At 47.2% G+C, this 21,207-nt stretch overlaps 1 protein-coding gene across 2 annotated transcripts in view; it reads right to left on the minus strand.

Moving 5' to 3' along the window:
• The window catches only part of LOC115102087 (protein bicaudal D homolog 2-like), an 89,572-nt gene that overhangs the window by 44,617 nt on the left and 23,748 nt on the right, over positions 1-21,207 (minus strand). For both annotated transcript variants that reach the window (XM_029621654.2, XM_029621655.2), the window contains exon 2: positions 3,932-4,144. In XM_029621654.2, the coding sequence (XP_029477514.2) occupies positions 3,932-4,144 (213 nt within the window). The remainder of the gene's footprint in view (positions 1-3,931; positions 4,145-21,207) is intronic.

A 21,207-nucleotide genomic window follows, 5' to 3' on the forward strand; every position in this document is an offset into this window, starting at 1 on the left:
AAACCCCATATAGCCCCAGGACAGCAACACAATTAGACCCAACCAAATCATGAGAAAACATGGAAAGAATTAACCAAAAACTGAGCAAACTAGAATGCTGTTTGGCCCTAAACAGAGAGTAAACAGTGGCAGAATACCTGACCATTGTGACTGACCCAAAATGAAGAAAAGCTTTGACTGTGTACAGACTCCGTGAGGTTAGCCTTGCTATTGAGAAAGCCTGTCGACTCTTGAGAGCTAGGTCTGCCTATGTGCACACTGCCCACAAAATTAGGTGAAAACAGAGCTGCACTTCCTGAACCTCTGCCAAATGTATGACCATAATAGTGAAACATATTTTCCTCAGATTACACAGACCCACACAGAATTCGAAAACAAATCAAACTTTGAAAAACTCCTATACACAGTTTACATCAATCTCTTCGCCACTGGCTCAACCTTGACACACCCACATGACACGCAGGCATATCCACGCATGTGCGCACACACACTCACTGTATACACATTCCTCGATAATTGGCTCTTATCTGTCCCTCCGCAGACAAGAGGGCAGGCGGATGGCACGGCTGGCGCTCTCAAGCAAGGGAAGAATGCCAGATCTGATGTGAGAGGAGAGTGACGTCACTGACGCCAGGGCTGGATGTAAGGGCACGTGCTGCCAGTCTCAGGACCTAGTGCCTGTACCCTGCGTAATGAGTCCCAGTGCAGCAGCATAAATGCCTTAAGTTTCACCCATTACTAAAGCAACAAGTAACCTGTAACCACAGTAGATGTACTATAGCCAATGTCTGATATATAAAGTTATACTCAAGTATGATCTCCTTTCACCAGCAGCGGTTGTTAACCTTTCCCTCCATCACACCACAGCAGAGCACTCGCCAGCAGAACACTCGCCAGCAGAGCACTCGCCAGCAGAGCACACGCCAGCAGAGCACACGCCAGCAGAGCACACGCCAGAAGAGCACACGCCAGCAGAGCACACGCCAGCAGAGCACACGCCAGCAGAGAGTGTCATTTCAGGCCTGCCCATATCCCCAGGGTTGCAGTCTCAGGACCACATCAATACGACAGCCATGATGGCGCCATGATGGCGCTAGTTAAATCAGCTGAAACCATCAGGGTGTGATTAGTCCTGCCTGGAAACGCCAAGCGGAGTTCTATCGGTAGCAATGCAGTCACGCAAGTCTGAAACTGTGGTGTAGTAGCCACAGTAAACAGTATCTGGATGTAAAGCAAATATATATGGGTGTGTACATTGTGCAAGTGAGGACAGGTTTGATTAATTGGGAACACTTCAATGCTAGTATGGGTATGTGTATCTGCTGCTACAATGTATTATACTAATCCTGCTGCTCACTCACTAACCCTGATTACACAACTGCTACCAGTATCCCTCTAATTTATCACTACTGATAATGATCAGGGACTCAAATTACATTTTTGGTACTCCAGCCACTGTGGCAGGTAGATTGAAAAATGTACCAGCCACTCAGAATTTTTACCAGCCAAAATATATGTTCCCGTGGTAATGCGGCTCCACTCATGTTTGTGCCTGTGAGATTGAGTCTGACTAGTAGAAGTGTTGTCTTCTCTTCCCTAGCAGTTGAATCTCAAACATTGACAAACAACCTAGCTTGTGAACAAAACAATGTAACCTACTAACAATAAGTAAATTAGACCAACTTTTATGCCTGTGCACAGTGTTTTCTAAAATGAACCTACTAACAATGTAAGTAAATTAAACCAACTTTTATGCTTGTGCACAGCGTTTCTAAAAATAAATCTTTCACTCAGCTCTTCAGGTGCGTACAGCCCCCAATCAGGCAGTGTTGCAGCGCAAGGTGGGATAGGCTATATAGGATTCCCTTTGACTTTGTGCGATTATTTCACCAGCTATGAAAAGAAAATGACAGAAATACTTTGAAAACAGCTACTGCAGTATTTAATTGACTATACATGTGACTCGTTTCAGGAAACTAGGCTTATGTCATACGTCGCTACTTCACAGGACAGGCATTTCAACGTAAACATTTATTTTTGGGCAGAAATACCTTCTGGAACATGTGAAATTTCATGTGCCTTAATAACGAACTTGTATACCGTTGTTAAATTACAAGCCTTGTTGGTTTATCCATGTAAAAAGACAGGAACCTTCCCGCTAGCCATGATTGGCTGAGATAGATGGGCAGAATTGTCGGGAGATGAGTTTGGATTGGTCTGCCATGTAGCACGCTTCTGTCTATAACATGAGCGGTTCAGTATGTGTTGACAGTCCTCATACTACAGCTATGAGAATGTTTGTATTGGTAGTAGTATGAGTTGGTCATGACGTCATGTGTCTGGGCCGCCTTCGGCAGTATTACTTATGGCTAGGATGTGGGGATTGAGCTCGAGCTGATTCCGGTGTGAGTCATCTGGCCCAAATGTATTACTTGGGTCTCGGGAAGATTCCGGGGAGAGTTATCTGGCTCAAATATATTACTCGGGTCTCGAGCCGATTGGGGCTACTCTCTGATTACATGGGCTGCTTTTTATAATTAGCATTTCAATATTTATTTTTCTATATTTTCTCATTGTTTCTGTGAATAAAAAATACAATCAACATTTAAATGAAATTCTTTAAGAGTCCTGTGTAGTATTTTGATACTTTGTGCAAGGCAATTGATAAGCATGAAAAACTTTGTGGATGGAGCCTCCCGAGTGGCGCAGCGGTCTGAGACACTGCATGTTGCTACAGATGCTGGTTCGAGACCCGTGCCAGCCGTGCCCGGGAAACCCATGAGGTGATGCACATGAGTTAGAGGAGGGTTTGGCCGGCCAGGACGTCCTTGTCCCATCATGCTGTAGCGACTCCTGTGGCGGGCCAGGCGTATGCACGCTGACACGGTCACCAGGTGTATGAGGTTTTTTTCCAGATGGGTATCATTTGTATGTATAAAATGTATAATAGTCATATTTAATTTTGTATACATTTATTTACATTTGCATCGGGCTGCTTCTGGGGGGGATTCTGGTAAGATGCCGGTCAAAGTCAGCTGAATTCCGGTAGACGGAACCGGTCCGATGTACGTGGGCCGATTCTGGGCAGTCATTCAGACACCCGATTCCAGGCCGATTCAATCAGTTCTGGCCCCCTGGAAGAGGGCCGCTTCTGGGCTCATTCCTCATTGCTATCTGGGACTGGTTCATTGTTTAGCTAGCTAGCTTTCACCTGGATTCACCTGATCAGTCTGTCATGTAAAGAGCAGGTGTTCATAATGTTTTGTACACTGAGTGTATATTCTTGTGTATTTATTTTTTTCCGATGTGCATTTGTTTTATATGACAATAGAACTGCATTGTTGAGGAAGTAATTGAGGTTGACGAGCTTGCAAGCAAGCATTTAACTGTACTGTTTACACTTGCTGTATCCTGTGCACATGACAAATCAACTCTGATTTTATTTGTGAAGGTGAAAGAGTGTGTGTGTGCCAGTGTTTGTGTAGTTGAGCATGTGCAAGTGTAATTTTGATTGCATTCATGCACAGGTTGTCAGGATCTGATCTCATATAACCAGTCTATACCTATTATCAAATCCAATCACGAATGGTCCAACAAACTAATCCAGTCATGGTCAGTGATGATTAACTAAAATCTAGATCCAATCAAGTTATGATTACATATACTGCGTTTAGACAGGCAGGGCAATTCTGATCTTTTTTTCACAAATTGGTCTTTTGACCAATCAGATCAGATGTGATTGGTCAAAAGACCAATAAGTGGAAAAAGATAAGAATTGGGCTGCCAGTGTGAACGCAGCCAATGTGTCTTTTGTGCATCTAGGCTACACCCGTCCAGATATCAGGACGCATTTTAATACCAGGTGCAGATGGGGTATATTAGTCCGTATGCAAACTGAATCTATTTTTTCTCCCTCTTCTTCTCGTCTCACCTCTCTCATCTCCTGGGTGATGGAGGCCAGGCGTTCGTTCTCTGACTGGGTGTTGGTGAGGACATTACGGGCCTGGCGGAGCTCCGTCTGCAGCTCCAGGACCCGCTGCTCGTAATAGGCCTCCTTACACACCGCCTCCTGGATCAGAGACTCCTCCCTGCTCTCCCCGTCGGCAGCCACCTTTTTATGGTTGGAGTAGACTTGTCCAAACGCCTGGAGAGAGAGAGAGAGGGTTTGGTGAATGAGCTATTTTTCCCATTTGGAATTTCTGCCATTTTGAAATGAGCCTACTTTTACAGCTGAGGTTCAGCTGGGGACAGAACAGAGAAGTGTTGCACCAATAACCCTGCCTCCTAAAATAGTCTACCCTGGAGAGAGAACCACTCAGTCACAGCAGTTTCCATCTGGATGCTGTCACCCCCCTGCCCCGCCTCTATCCCTCCATCATTCATCTCTCCTGCCCCTACCGACCTCACTGCTCTCCCTCCCCTTCCTCCCCACTGCACATGCTCACCAGAGACTTAGAAGAAGGCAGTTCTAATAAAACAGAATATTTAGGCTGTAGGAAACCTCCTGGACAAATATCACCATCCCTCTCTGATTATAGAATTTAGTCTAATGCTCTTAAGGTCATTTAGGAGTACAGGCAGATCAAATGAGGAAATCATCCAAATCCCCCAGATTGAAAGTAGCAGATGGAGTTTAGAAAGGGAAGATGACTACTACCTCAGGGACACAAGGCTGGAGTGTTAGCAGGTTGGCCATTATTGGGATGACTCATATACTGGAGGTAACTCTTCAGGGTAGTCACTAGCTGGCATAGCCACAAAGTCAAAAAATCAGATTTTAAACCTAAAACTAACCTTAACCCTAACCACACTGCTAACCTTACATTTTTGTTTTCATGATTTTTTACGATATATAATTTTGACTTTGTACATGGGCCATCTAGTGGAACTCCTTCAGCTCTGCCTCCAGGACAAGATTAATCTCAATAAACGTCAACCTGTAGAGTGTAGAGTGTGACAGTGTGAGACGGCTTGTATTCACTAGTTTTGTTTCACTGATTCTATTGGTCTTTAGTGGCTTGGGGTGGTTGACGGAGTGTTTATTCACTATTAACGGTTGCCGCTCTCTGGACTTTGGCCTTAATTTCTTAATGGACCACGAGGCAGCCCTTTTACAGTGCCTGTTCAGAAATGTCCAGCCACACAGAGAGACTCTAGGTTAGTCTCTCCCTCCCGCTCCCTGTGTCTCTCTCTCTCTCTCTCGCTCCCTGCGTCACTCTCTCTCTCGTTCCCTGCGTCACTCTCTCTCTCGCTCCCTGCGTCTCTCTTTCTCTCGCTCCCTGTGTCTCTCTCGCTCCCTGTGTCTCTCTCTCTCTCGCTCCCTGTGTGTGTCTCTCTCTCCCTGTGTCTCTCTCTCTCTCGCTCCCTGTGTGTCTCTCTCTAGCTCCCTGTGTCTCTCTTTCTCTCGCTCCCTGTGTGTGTCTCTCTCTCCCTGTGTCTCTCTCTCTCTCTTGCTCCCTGTGTGTCTCTCTCTAGCTCCCTGTGTGTCTCTCTCTCTAGCTCCCTGTGTCTCTCTCTCTCTAGCTCCCTGTCTCTCTCTCTCTCTCTCTCACTCCCTGTGTCTCTCTCTCACTCCCTGTGTCTCTCTCTCTCTCACTCCCTGTGTCTCTCTCTCGCTCCCTGTGTCTCTCTCTCGCTCCCTGTGTCTCTCTCTCGCTCCCTGTGTCTCTCTCTCGCTCCCTGTGTCTCTCTCTTGCTCCCTGTGTCTCTCTCTCTTGCTCCCTGTGTCTCTCTCTCTTGCTCCCTGTGTCTCTCTCTCTCTTGCTCCCTGTGTCTCTCTCTCGCTCCCTGTGTCTCTCGCTCTAAAAATAATACTCATCCTTCCATTATATATTTAATTTCCAATGCCCAACTGCAGTGATTTATCCGACAGAGATTAAAATTTCTCAGCTGGACTACAATCCCCATGTCTGGATTCACCGGAGTCAATCAGACATTTGACATTGCTCTAAACCTGTTCCCCGGGCGCCGAAGATGTGGATGTCGATTATGGCAGCCCCCCACATTTCAGTTGAAGGCATTCAGTTGTACAACTGACTAAGTATCCCCCTTTCCCTTTACTCTCTCTCTGCCCCCGACCTCCACTCTACACTACACACACTCTACACATCCACTTTACGGTACACACACTCTACACATCCACTCTACGGTACACACACTCTACACATCCACTCTACGGTACACACACTCTACACATCCACTCTACGGTACACACACTCTACACATCCACTCTACGGTACACACACTCTACACATCCACTCTACGGTACACACACTCTACACATCCACTCTACGGTACATACACTCTACACATCCACTCTACGGTACACACACTCTACACATTCACTCTACAGTACACACACACTCTACACATTCACTCTACACTACACACACTCTACACATTCACTCTACACTACACACACTCTACACATTCACTCTACACACACTCTACACATTCACTCTACACTACACACACTACACATTCACTCTACACTACACACACTCTACACATTCACTCTAAACTACACACACTCTACACATTCACTCTACGGTACACACACTCTACACATTCACTCTACGGTACACACACTCTACACATTCACTCTACGGTACACACACTCTACACATTCACTCTACGGTACACACACTCTACACATTCACTCTACGGTACACACACTCTACACATTCACTCTACGGTACACACACTCTACACATTCACTCTACGGTACACACACTCTACACATTCACTCTACGGTACACACACTCTACACATTCACTCTACGGTACACACACTCTACACATTCACTCTACGGTACACACACTCTACACATTCACTCTACAGTACACATTCACTCTACGGTACACACACTCTACGATACACACACTCTACGATACACACACTCTACGATACACACACTCTACGATACACACACTCTACACATTCACTCTACATTACAAACACTCTACACTACACACACTCTACACTACACACACTCTACACTACACACACTCTACACTACACATTCACTCTACGGTACACACACTCTACACATTCACTCTACAGTACACATTCACTCTACAGTACACATTCACTCCACAGTACACACGGGCACGTGACTGTGGATGGATTTCCTAGTTTTATTGCGTTCTATAATAATCCCAGTAATTCCTTCCTATAGAGAAAAAAGGAAATCTGCACTTTAAAATTACAATGATGAAATTGACCTAGTTACAGCCGAAGAACCCCTGTGTAGAACTAGTTCAGCGGTTACAGCCAGACATGACAATGACATCATGTCTAGTGCATGATGGACATCTCACGTGTTGACATTTCTGTGTTGGGGAGAGATAGAGGGTGCAGGAAAGTAGATGGCATCGTTGATCAGATAAACATTTTGGTTGAGATCAACGGTATGCTTTCAGTGGAAGCCTGGAATGGCTCTAGAATGGTGGAATGGTTCTGGCTGTAGCATGGAACAAAAAGTCAAGGACCTCAGGCCACCTACACCTTAGCTAGCACACATACCCACAGGCCTGGAGAGGCTTATGGTTTAGGAGAATGTAAACACAGGACTCATGGAACTGGAGGTCTCTTATGAACATGTCCCTACATGCCCCTCTGAAGGCCAGCACTGCGTTAGGTGTCCACACAGAGTCAACACTGAGCTCATAGACCTTGGGATACCTTAATAGATGATAAATGACCACACTTCTAGTCCGTCTACATACTGTATCCACACGTTATGAGTTCTACCACACACACCATCCAGTGTGCCCCAAATCTAGTCCTCCTCTCCACCCAAACCTCATCAACCCTCTTTGATTAGATTGTCATTAAAAGTAGGGATTAACCAAATCAGAAAGTAGGGGAATCCTATCACTATAATCTGGGTGTTTGTGGTGGGGATTGGGGGGGACACTGACTAGGGGGCAGGCAGGCAGGCTTCAAACAGGGGGCACCCAGCCAAATTCTGCTGACCCAAGCCACATAATCTCAACCGCTACGTGTTTGGTTACTTTTGGGGGGGGACAATCTTAATGCGGAATCCCAGACACCCAGCCTAAAAATGCATCAATACAGCACCATATGTTTTAGTTAACTGTGAGAGGATGTGAGTGGGAATTAGCACATTGTGATATGGCCAATAAAATGGGCATACATGATACCACACAAAGATCTGTATGGTAGGTGACAACTGACACTTAAGAGAAAGAATCAGTCAGATTACATTTAAGTCATTTAGCAGACGCTCTTATCCAGAGCGACTTACAAATTGGTGCATTCACTTAGATTGATGTGGTACCATGTGAAAACAAGATACAAGCTCCAGCATGTTGAATGGGAGAAGACAGAAGCCTCAGGAGGTTTGGCCCTCTGCAGTGTACAGGGTCTGACTTCACATTAACTCATATATTATGGGATGGATCTAACCAGACTTCTTGCTGGGTTCTGATCCCTATAGGAACCCAGGCAGTCCGCAAGGCACATCATCACAGTTAGCTTCATCATCATGTGATGTTCTGAGGAGGCAGATGATGTGGTGTCATCTCTAACTTTCCTCTCCATCTGTCTGCTTCTCTTTCTCACCATCTCCTGTTCCATCTTTCGTTCCATCCCTTTCTATAACAGACAGAATCACAGGGGATGTGATTACTAGTCATATGAGAGAGAAACTTGTGACTAATCTTCAGAGGGTAGGAGATTCGTACGGCTAATGATTTCTGTTTGGACTCTCATGAGTAAGATTTCTAATTAATTAATCACACAAACTTGAAACTCTACTTACTGGAAATAAAGATCTGGTGAGGGCAGAGGCCTGTGTTTGGTATCAACTACCAGGTTCCTAAAAATGTGGACTGAGTATGACAACCAGGAAATTGGAGAATATGATTGGCCAACCGATCAGCAAACAAATCCTCCATTGTTCAATAGTTAAGACAGACTATTTTGTTAGTCAGATAATTTATGATCCTAGACACAGTTCCTGGTCAGGATGACTGACTAACTATTTAAGCCCAAAGACCACCTGATTTAAAGCTATACATCAGCTCAGAGAGAAGGTTAGAGTAGGGTACTAGGGAGGGCAGGTTAGAGTAGGGTACTAGGGAGGGCAGGTTAGAGTAGGGTACTAGGGAGGGCAGGTTAGAGTAGGGTACTAGGGAGGGCAGGTTAGAGCAGGGTACTAGGGAGGGCAGGTTAGAGCAGGGTACTAGGGAGGGCAGGTTAGAGCAGGGTACTAGGGAGGGCAGGTTAGAGTAGGGTACTAGGGAGGGCAGGTTAGAGCAGGGTACTAGGGAGGGCAGGTTAGAGCAGGGTACTAGGGGGCAGGTTAGAGCAGGGTACTAGGGAGGGCAGGTTAGAGCAGGGTACTAGGGGGCAGGTTAGAGCAGGGTATTAGGGGGGCAGGTTAGAGCAGGGTACTTGGGAGGGCAGGTTAGAGCAGGGTACTAGGGGGCAGGTTAGAGCAGGGTACAAGGGGGCAGGTTAGAGCAGGGTACAAGGGGGCAGGGTACTAGGGGGCAGGTTAGAGTAGGGTACTAGGGATGGCAGGTTAGAGCAGGGTACTAGGGAGGGCAGGTTAGAGTAGGGTACTAGGGAGGGCAGGTTATAGTAGGGTACTAGGGAGGGCAGGTTAGACCAGGGTACTAGGGAGGGCAGCTTAGAGTAGGGTACTAGGGAGGGCAGGTTAGACCAGGGTACTAGGGAGGGCAGGTTAGAGCAGGGTACTAGGGAGGGCAGGTTAGAGCAGGGTACTAGGGAGGGCAGGTTAGAGCAGGGTACTAGGGAGGGTAGGTTAGAGTAGGGTACTAGGGAGGGCAGGTTTGAGTAGGGTACTAGGGAGGGCAGGTTAGAGCAGGGTACTAGGGAGGGCAGGTTAGAGCAGGGTACTAGGGAGGGCAGGTTAGAGCAGGGTACTAGGGAGGGTAGGTTAGAGTAGGGTACTAGGGAGGGCAGGTTTGAGTAGGGTACTAGGGAGGGCAGGTTTGAGTAGGGTACTAGGGGGGGCAGGTTAGAGCAGGGTACTAGGGAGGGTAGGGTCAAAGAGTTCAACCTTGTTCTTCTACTCCAACAACCATCATCCCCTCATCCCTCCTCCCTCACACTCACAAACACACCACCTTCCTCTAAACCTGTAACTATAGAGCAGAAGAAAGGGAATGGGTTGCTATTCATGCTCTCTAACAGGTTTAATTAAACAAATCAATATTTGAAACCTTTAAGAAGCAGAGCCTGTGGTGTCAAACTAAACTCCAGCTGCCTGAGATATTCTATTTTTCCCTCATGTTCCAATGGGAGAGAAGCAGGCTTCTTGTTAGAGGGGGTTGATCAGGGCCAACACTGCAGGTGGAAGAAGGGAGAGATCCTCCAGAGATACAGCAAGACCTTCAGAAGCAGAAGATCAAACTAGCAGAAGACTAAGTTAAGCCTCTTATCTGTTCTCTATCTACATGTGTATGCTGCAGTCCACTGAGAAAGGCCTGTGGTGAACTAATCGATTCCAGTTTTTTTAACAAACATTGCCTCAGGGCCAAACCCTGTTGGAGCCCACACTATCCGGATAAATGCTATTCAGGTTTGGATCAGCTTCTCCAATCTCTGACCTTGTGATGATCCTTAAACTCCTATTTAACCCCACACTGCTATCCCCTCCATATTCCATCACAAACAAACATACAAGAACAAAATGGCCCTGAATGACAACCCCTGTCGTTCTCTGTAAACACCAAGGCAGTGACTTGCTCCGGCAGGTTCACGCTCTAAAACTGTTTCTCAAACTCGGTCCTCTGGATCCCAAGGGGTTCACATTTAGTTTTTTGCCCTAGCACTACACAGCTGATTGAATTATTTGAGGACCAAGTTTGAGAAACACTGCTCTACAACGTCTGTAGTGTACAACCTTTCCTCACACAGGAAGCAGTGCAGATCCTAATCCAGGCACTTGTCATCTCCCGTCTAGACTACCGCAACTCTCTGTTGGCTGGGCTCCCCGCTTGTGCCATCAAACCCCTGCACCTTATCTAGAAAGCCGCAGCCCACCGGATGTTCAACCTTCCTAAATTCTCCCATGTCACCCTGCTCCTCTGCACACTCCACTGTCTTCCAGTCGAAGCTCGCATCATCTTCCAGACCATGGAGCAGCAAGAGGAACTGCACCTCCTTATCTTCAGGCTGTACTCAAACCCTACATCCCAATCAGAGTACTCTGTTCCACCACCTCCGGTCTCTTGGCCCTCCCACCCATACGAGAGGTCAGCTCCCACTGAGCCCAGTCAAAGCTCCTCTCAGTCCTGGCACCCCAATGATGGAACAATCTCCCCTCTAAAGTCGGGACAGTAGATTCCCTGCCCATCTTCCCCCTAAAGTTAGGACAGTAGATTCCCTGCCCATCTTCCGAAAACGTCTTAAACCCTGCCTATTTGAGGAGTATCTTAAATAACTCTCATGGTGCCCGAAAGGTCAGACGGCTAACCTTGGCTATGCTGTAAGCCTTTGGAAATCACTGACCCATGGTGATTGTACTGACCCTGAAGAAAGAAAGAAAGAAAGAAAAGAAAAGGAAAGAAAAGCAGACACAGACAGACAGACAGACAGACAGACAGACAGACAGACAGACAGACAGACAGACAGACAGACAGACAGACAGACAGACAGACAGACAGACAGACAGACAGACAGACAGACAGACAGACAGACAGACAGACAGACAGACAGACAGACAGACAGACAGACAGACAGACAGACAGACAGACAGACAGACAGACAGACAGACAGACAGACAGACAGACAGACAGACAGACAGACAGACAGGTACAAAAAGCATGAAAGAGAACCCAGATCTGGAAAAAGTGAATTAATCAAATAAAATACAATATTGATATCAAAGGAAGCTAGCAAGGGGAAATAGATGAAAATGTTATGATAGAGAGAGAGAGAGACAGAGAAATAGAGAGAGAAGGAAGGACGATCTAAGTGTTTTCTGGCCCCTACATTGCAGTCTCCACAGGGGCTGGATGGATGTGAGTAGCACACAGACCTAGAGACTGGTCAGTCAGCACACACAACACACAACACAAACACACTGCTGTACTGCAGAAAAATAACACAGAAATTGCCAAATGAGTTTAACAACAAACCCAGGACTGTTCACTATGACAGCATCTCTAAGCCAGATTCTGATAGCTAAACGAATGGTACACACCCTGGCTGTATGCGATAAGACACCTTTGGGTACGCTCACAGGGCAATACCACTCTGTCAGGGCACAACACACCTAAAAGGCCACCACCACCCGCAGTACAGCCCAGAAACGTGAGAGAGAAGGTACAGTAGGCACCAAGACCTTTGGACCAGCAACAGAGTGAGACAGAGAGATTTGAAGATAAACATAGCTTCAACTAGGTCTAGATTGATTGTGGAAACAAAAATACTGACAACCAGGTTTAAACCAGTTAAATACTGTATTTAACACACACAAACCAGTTTATACAGTAACACACACACACACAGGTGGTAGTGTTATATAATGAGAGAGAGAGAGAGAGGGCCTGTAGTGGTTACTCAGACAGGCAGTCAGTCACATAATAATAATAATCAGTGACTTGACCCTGCATGCCTCTGCAGTGTCTCAGCTCCCTGAAGACTGCTCAGTGTCTCAGCTCCCTGAAGACTGCTCAGTGTTTCAGCTCCCTGAAGACTGCTCAGTGTTTCAGCTCCCTGAAGACTGCTCAGTGTTTCAGCTCCCTGAAGACTCTGCTCAGTGTCTCAGCTCCCTGAAGACTGCTCAGTGTCTCAGCTCCCTGAAGACTGCTCAGTGTTTCAGCTCCCTGAAGACTGCTCAGTGTTTCAGCTCCCTGAAGACTGCTCAGTGTCTCAGCTCCCTGAAGACTGCTCAGTGTTTCAGCTCCCTGAAGACTGCTCAGTGTTTCAGCTCCTTGAAGACTCTGCTCAGTGTTTCAGGTCCCTGAAGACTGCTCAGTGTTTCAGCTCTCTGAAGACTCTGCTCAGTGTCTCAGCTCCCTGAAGACTGCTCAGTGTTTCAGCTCCCTGAAGACTGCTCAGTGTCTCAGCTCCCTGAAGACTCTGCTCAGTGTTTCAGTGCACCTATACGCAGACTATGCGTTGTGCGTAGGGCCCCACAGCCACTAGGGCCCTCAGAATTTGGTAGTGCATCAGCAGTTTTCCACTTGTTATGTCAGTCACTGACAGTCACTCAATTAGCGTATGTTAGCAGTAATCTGCTTATTCACAGAAGGGGCCCCTGATACGCATGCGTGGCCAATATATAGTGGGCCCTCTAATAGACAAAACCAAATCACACATTGGTTAAAGGCAACATTTTTTCAGGGTTATGAGTGTCTTCAGAACAGAGCAGTGAAGAGGGGAGGTTATAGCTAGCCTCGTACAAACCATCCTGATGTCGCAAGCTTACATTCCGTTTCACTAGCGGATGGTTCAGGATGATTCATACGAGACTAGGTTAAAGCCGGTTAGAGAGAAAAACAGTCCAACTCAGTCGTTCTTCTTGCTTCGTGAATCACACCTCACAAACAGAAACATCCTCCCTCTCTCTCTCTTCCCCTTCCTCCCTCTCTGCCCCGCTGTCTCTCTCTGTCATTCCTCCCTCTCTCTCTCTTCCTCCCTCTCTGCCCGCTGTCTCTCTCTCTCTTCCCCTTCCTCCCTCTCTGCCCTGCTGTCTCTCTCTCTCTTCCCCTTCCTCCCTCTCTGCCCGCTGTCCTCTTCCCCTTCCTCCTCTCTGCCCTGCTGTCTCTCTCCCCTTCCTCCTCTCCCCTGCTTCCTCCCTCTCTGCCCCGCTGTCTCTCTCTCTCTTCCCCTTCCTCCCTCTCTGCCCTGCTGTCTCTCTCTTCCCCTTCCTCCCTCTCTGCCCTGCTGTCTCTCTCTTCCCCTTCCTCCCTCTCTGCCCTGCTCTCTCTCTGTCATTCCTCCCTCTCTGCCCTGCTGTCTCTCTCTGTCATTCCTCCCTCTCTGCCCTGCTGTCTCTCTCTGTCATTCCTCCCTCTCTGCCCCGCTGTCTCTCTCTGTCATTCCTCCCTCTCTGCCCTGCTGTCTCTCTCTGTCATTCCTCCCTCTCTGCCCCGCTGTCTCTCTCTTCCCCTTCCTCCCTCTCTGCCCTGCTGTCTCTCTCTTCCCCTTCCTCCCTCTCTGCCCTGCTCTCTCTCTGTCATTCCTCCCTCTCTGCCCTGCTGTCTCTCTCTGTCATTCCTCCCTCTCTGCCCTGCTGTCTCTCTCTGTCATTCCTCCCTCTCTGCCCTGCTGTCTCTCTCTGTCATTCCTCCCTCTCTGCCCCGCTGTCTCTCTCTTCCCCTTCCTCCCTCTCTGCCCTGCTGTCTCTCTCTTCCCCTTCCTCCCTCTCTGCCCTGCTCTCTCTCTGTCATTCCTCCCTCTCTGCCCTGCTGTCTCTCTCTGTCATTCCTCCCTCTCTGCCCTGCTGTCTCTCTCTGTCATTCCTCCCTCTCTGCCCCGCTGTCTCTCTCTGTCATTCCTCCCTCTCTGCCCTGCTGTCTCTCTCTGTCATTCCTCCCTCTCTGCCCCGCTGTCTCTCTCTGTCATTCCTCCCTCTCTGCCCCGCTGTCTCTCTCTTACTCTTCCTCCCTCTCTGCCCCGCTGTCTCTCTCTGTCATTCCCCCCTCTCTGCCCCACTGTCTCTCTCTTCCCCTTCCTCCCTCTCTGCCCTGCTGTCTCTCTCTGTCATTCCTCCCTCTCTGCCCCGCTGTCTCTCTCTTCCCCTTCCTCCCTCTCTGCCCTGCTGTCTCTCTCTGTCATTCCTCCCTCTCTGCCCTGCTGTCTCTCTCTGTCATTCCTCCCTCTCTGCCCTGCTGTCTCTCTCTGTCATTCCTCCCTCTCTGCCCCGCTGTCTCTCTCTGTCATTCCTCCCTCTCTGCCCTGCTGTCTCTCTCTGTCATTCCTCCCTCTCTGCCCCGCTGTCTCTCTCTGTCATTCCTCCCTCTCTGCCCCGCTGTCTCTCTCTGTCATTCCTCCCTCTCTGCCCCGCTGTCTCTCTCTTCCTCTTCCTCCCTCTCTGCCCCGCTGTCTCTCTCTTCCCCTTCCTCCCTCTCTGCCCTGCTGTCTCTCTCTGTCATTCCTCCCTCTCTGCCCTGCTGTCTCTCTCTGTCATTCCTCTCTCTCTGCCCTGCTGTCTCTCTCTGTCATTCCCAGAGCACTGCACAGAGTTTTTTCTCTACCTTTCACAGCTTCGAGGTGTGTCTGCAGTTTCTATATTTAGTGCCCATTGCCAAATGCTTACAATTATGGATTTCTACAATTGTGTTCTTCATTTACATTTAAGTCATTTAGCAGACGCTCTTATCCAGAGCGACTTACAAATTGGTGCATTCACCTTATGACATCCAGTGGAGCAGCCACTTTACAATAGTGCATCTAAATCTTTTAAGGGGGGGTGAGAAGGATTACTTTATCCTATCCTAGGTATTCCTTAAAGAGGTGGCGTTTCAGGTGTCTCCGGAAGGTGGTGATTGACTCCGCTGTCCTGGCGTCGTGAGGGAGTTTGTTCCACCATTGGGGGGCCAGAGCAGCGAACAGTTTTGACTGGGCTGAGCGGGAACTGTACTTCCTCAGTGGTAGGGAGGCGAGCAGGCCAGAGGTGGATGAACGCAGTGCCCTTGTTTGGGTGTAGGGCCTGATCAGAGCCTGGAGGTACTGAGGTGCCGTTCCCCTCACAGCTCCGTAGGCAAGCACCATGGTCTTGTAGCGGATGCGAGCTTCAACTGGAAGCCAGTGGAGAGAGCGGAGGAGCGGGGTGACGTGAGAGAACTTGGGAAGGTTGAACACCAGACGGGCATACAAACACTGACCCTGGCACTTGAGGTTCTCTCACATTCCCTCACTCCCTCTGACAGCATCTGAGGTCATTTCTATTGCTAAACAACAAAAGAGCTGACCCTGTTTTTCCCTCATCTGCATGCTACTCCTATAAAGCCTTGGTGAGGAATGTTAAGCCTTTCACATGGATATGTGTGGTTCTGCTACTCATTTACCCAGAGAGCAGTGGCACTGGTGGTTGATGTGCTACAGTGATCTCAAAGCCAATGGCAACGTGTTAATGAGTGACAGAGAGCTAATTATCACTACTGTCTGAATGAGCCTCCTCACCAGCTCATGAGAGAGAGAGAGAGAGAGAGATGCGGAAAGTAGATTCCTCACATCACAACATGGTTAACGCTGTTCATTCCCTATAGTTCAAACCTCATCTCCTTCATCATGGAACACCTTCAGTAGGCTTTCATCATGTCACATGGAAAACATGTGATCTGGGCTATGTTACCGTGACAACTCGGCCTGTTCTATAGTACATACAATACTACAGATAGAAATCAAGTAACATATTTTCCCTCCAACTCTTAGCAGATCCAGACATGAGTCACCTATCAGGAGATAAAATGATGATGATATGATTAACGACGAGCTCCTTCATTGTACGGACCTGTTTCAGAATGAGAGAATCATAATTTCCAAGAGTGAGAGAGAAGGAGAGAGGGAAGGGAGAGACAGGAAAAGGAGAGAGAGAGGGAAGGGAGAGAGAGGAGGAGAGAGAAGGAGAGAGAGGAGGAGAGAGAAGGAGAGAGAGGGAAGGGAGAGACAGGAAAAGGAGAGAGAGAGGGAAGGGAGAGAGAGGAGGAGAGAGAAGGAGAGAGAGGGAAGGGAGAGACAGGAAAGGGAGAGAGAGAGGGAAGGGAGAGAGAGAGGAGAGAAGAGAGACAGGAAAAGTAGAGAGAGAAGGGAGCCAAGGAGAGAAGAGAGACAGGAAAAGTAGAGAGAGGGAAGGGAGAGACAGGAAAAGTAGAGAGAGGGAAGGGAGAGAGAGGGAAAAGTAGAGAGAGGGAAGGGAGAGAGAGAGAAAGTAGAGAGAGAGAAAAGGAGAGAGGGGGAAGGGAGGAAAACGAAAGGAGAGAGAGAAGGAGGGGGAAGGGAGAGACAGGAAAGGGAGAGAGAGAGGGAAGGGAGAGAGAGAGGAGAGAAGAGAGACAGGAAAAGTAGAGAGAGGGAAGGGAGCGAGAGAGGAGAGAAGAGAGACAGGAAAAGTAGAGAGAGGGAAGGGAGAGACAGGAAAAGTAGAGAGAGGGAAGGGAGCGAGAGAGGAGAGAAGAGAGACAGGAAAAGTAGAGAGAGGGAAGGGAGAGAGAGAGAAAGTAGAGAGAGAGAAAAGGAGAGAGGGGGAAGGGAGAGAGAGAAAACGAGATAAACTGAGGCAAAGATATTAGCTATTGTCTGGCAGAAAGCCCCATTGATTCTCTGCACTGAAAAGAGCCATTGGGCTATTATTCATGCACATGCGCGCACACACGCGCACACACTTTTTACACACTTGCTATTGCGTATTTTCATTTGTCCTATTTGCCCTGCAGTGAGGTGTACTCCAGCACCTGGTGCTCCATGTCGGGGCTCGCTCTTCCTCCAGACAGTGTTCAGAGTTCTCAGTACTGCTGGGGTTTCGAAACACACAGTGATGGAAAGGAAAACCATACCAAAGAGCCTAGGGAGCAGTGTGTGAGAGGTTAGACACAACAGGCAAACGCACACTAAAGCATTGAAACGCACAGACAAATAGCAGAATTGGGTTTTATCTGGATGGGGATCATCAAAGTGTTTTTGTGTTTTCCTCTCCTCATCATGAGATTAAACTGCCAGAAGATGAGGGGGCTGAGACATCTGAACTTCATCCCCTAAAACCTACTACTGCAGGCCCGGGAGTGTGCACACCTCCAGAGTAGTGCTGGGAATTGCCACGGACCTCACGATACAATATTATCACGATAGTAAGGTGCGATTCTTATCGATACGATACTGCAATTGTATTGTGATTTGATGTTCCAAACATATTGCTCACGGAAAGAAAAGAGAGAGCCATGAGAGAAGTTTTGATCAGTCAGGGAAATAGAAGTGCTGAAAACATGTTGGCTCACTATTATAAAAAGAAGATGAAGAACAAGCTATAGGATGAAAAATACAGGAGTATTGGCGCAGGTACAGCCAACTAGCACTACCTCCAGTAGAACATATATATATATATTTTTTAAATGTATTTATTTTTACACATCGATACTTGGAGTCAAATATCAATATAATATTGCGATACGTAACTGTATTGTTTCCACCCCCCATAATTCCTCTATAATAGAAGGGCTGGAGGGTCACGTTAGATGGAGAATGCCAGACACAGAGAGAGAGGCTGGAGGAATGAAACCCCCTCCCTCGCTCACACACACTACACACACACACTGCAGTGTCTCTGTACTAGAATCAGGCTCAGGAGGCCCTTTACACGGCTGACAGAATACTTCTGCTCCGCTACAAAACAATATCAGTACAATCAATTAAGCCTACAGTGTATATCTATGTGTCTCCTCTCAACAAAGGGAATAGACTACTGTGGCTCTCAAGCTTTCCACTTAAGTATGATTAGTGCTATAATCAGATGTCATTGGAGAGAATCACCTAGGCCTAATTTCTTATTCAATGAAAGTACTCCTAGTAGCTGTGTTAGCGATTCTGTCAGTGTGCTATCTTCATGTTTAACCCTTATATTGCCAGGTTAGGAAGCTGAGAACACATTCTATTTTACAGCAACAACGAAGGGAAGAGGAGAAAGGTTAAATGTGTCAATTGGAAGTTTAGTGAAACACCTGCAATGGAAGGACCTAGAACCTTGCACTGTTATTGGACTAGATGATAGAGAGAGAGACAGTGTCTGCATGTGTATCGGTCCGGGCCTCAGTGGGTCAGTATTACTGTGTTATTACAGGGTAAAAGCACTCATCATGGACTTTGCCGTGGCACTAACCAACAGAGCTCAGCATTAAAACACATTTTTCTTTTTTTAATACATTATCTGTGGGTGGATCTTAGCAGTTCAGGCCTATTAACCCTGCCTGTCTACCCATTTACACTGCTCCAGCCAAATGTCACGCCCACAAACGTTTCTTCTCCACGATGAGTCTGGATTTAATCTCATTCCCGATGACTTCTCGAATGCAAACCCAATCAAAGATTTCTGATTGGTCCCAGAAACTGATGGGCTGGGCCAGAACCTGAACACGTGTGCAAAGCAGCATTTAGGAAATACTAATTGGCTTTGATACTCTGATTCATTAAAGATGATCCAATTGCTGATGACATGTTTTGTACAACGGCCCTCACTTTAACATCAGCACAAACAACTTCTTGCCTTTATGGTAGGGTGGCCAGATGGAAGCCACTACTCAGTAAAAGGCACATAACAGCCCTCCTGCCAAATGGCAGGAAACCTGGCACCATCCCTACGGTGAAGCATGATGGTGGCAGCATCATGATGTGGGTATGTTTTTCAGCGACACAGACTGGGAGACGAGTCACAATCAAGGGAAAGATGAACGGAGCAAAGTACAGAGAGATCCTTGATTTTAAAAATTGCTCCAGAGCACTCAGGACCTCAGAATGGGGCGTAGGTTCACCTTCCAACAGGACAACGACCCTAAACACACAGACAAGACAATGCAGGAGTGGCTTCGGGACAAGTCTCTGAATGTCCTTGAGTGGCCCAGCCTCTCTCCAACATCTCTGGAGAGACCTGAAAATAGCTGTGCAGCAACGCTCCCCATCCAACCTGACCGAGCGTGAGAGGATCTGCAGAGAAGAATGGGAGAAACTCCCCAAATACAGGTGTGCCAAGCTTGTCGCATCATACCCAAGAAGACTCAAGGCTGTAATCGCAGCCAAAGGTGCTTCTACAAAGTACTGAGTAAAGGGTCTGAATACTTATGTAAATGTGATATTTCAGTGAATCTTTTTATTGTGCAAACATTTTTTTTTAAACATTTTTTGCTTTGTCATTATGGAGTATTGTGTATAGATTGATGCACTGTACGTGAGGTGAGGAGGTAGGGTAGGGTAGGGTAGGGTCGTTTTCTGAACGGGTTCGACCTGAATTGAGTTAGTGGTTTATTTACATAGAAAAAACACTGGAAGTTAAAAGTCTATGTGTTAATTCTTCCTAGCAGAGAAAAAGTAGTTATTCTGCCAGGTGCTGTTTCGCAATGCAAAGGAGGGAAGCCAAATAACTCCAAGCAATTTTCTGCTTATTTGCCTCCGGTCTCAACAGAAAATGTATGTAACGGACGGGTTAAACTAGTAATACATACAGTCTACTGAATAGTAAGGGAGGGGCATGTTTTTTTCTGCTAGTGGTTTTAATCCAGTCAATTGAACAGTGAGGAACCATCTGTATAATATATGAGAGGATATTTATATGTAGCAGTCAATAGAAAATAAGGCAAGCAGCTGTAGGGGCCTGTCCTCTAGAGGTTATTTATGCAGTCTATTGTCTGGCTGCTAAATCTACAATTGACCATGAGGAAAGGAAACTCTCTCAAGGGAGGGCACTGATTCCAAAACTCCATACATCAGGCGCACCTATCAGAGCCTGTCTCTGGTGTTGATATCATTACTCATATCAGAGCCTGTCTCTGGTGTTGATATCATTACTCATATCAGAGCCTGTCTCTGGTGTTGATATCATTACTCATATCAGAGCCTGTCTCTGGTGTTGATATCATTACTCATATCAGAGCCTGTCTCTGGTGTTGATATCATTACTCATATCAGAGCCTGTCTCTGGTGTTGATATCATTACTCATATCAGAGCCTGTCTCTGGTGTTGATATCATTACTCATATCAGAGCCTGTCTCTGGTGTTGATATCATTACTCATATCAGAGCCTGTCTCTGGTGTTGATATCATTACTCATATCAGAGCCTGTCTCTGGTGTTGATATCATTACTCATATTAGAGACGCTTAGTGCAGCACAGGCTCATTCATGATTTAGTCTCTCTATGATTTGCAATACAAAGACAGCCTTATCTGGTGCCAGGCTGTGTGTCAGTTGGTCCCCTGCCACTGTTTCTCTGACAGGCTGAACCCATATTCTGACATGATTTACAGTTCTACACCAATGAAGCGAATTAACTGTGTATAACCTATCCATTCCCCTCAGACTCATTCTTCGTAATGTCACTGGGGACAGACTCAGAAGGGGGGGGGGAGATTTACCTCCTCCTACCAGATTTACCTCCTTCCTGTGCATCCCCACCTCCTAACTCATTTATTCACTCACCTAATGTATCCCTCATTCCAAATCCCTTCCTTCCCTCTCTCTGCCCCCTTACGGCCCAAAACCCTCATCCTCTAGTCCACA

Source organism: Oncorhynchus nerka, linkage group LG20 (genome assembly GCF_034236695.1).
Source record: "Oncorhynchus nerka isolate Pitt River linkage group LG20, Oner_Uvic_2.0, whole genome shotgun sequence".
Taxonomy (NCBI): Eukaryota; Metazoa; Chordata; class Actinopteri; order Salmoniformes; family Salmonidae; genus Oncorhynchus; species Oncorhynchus nerka.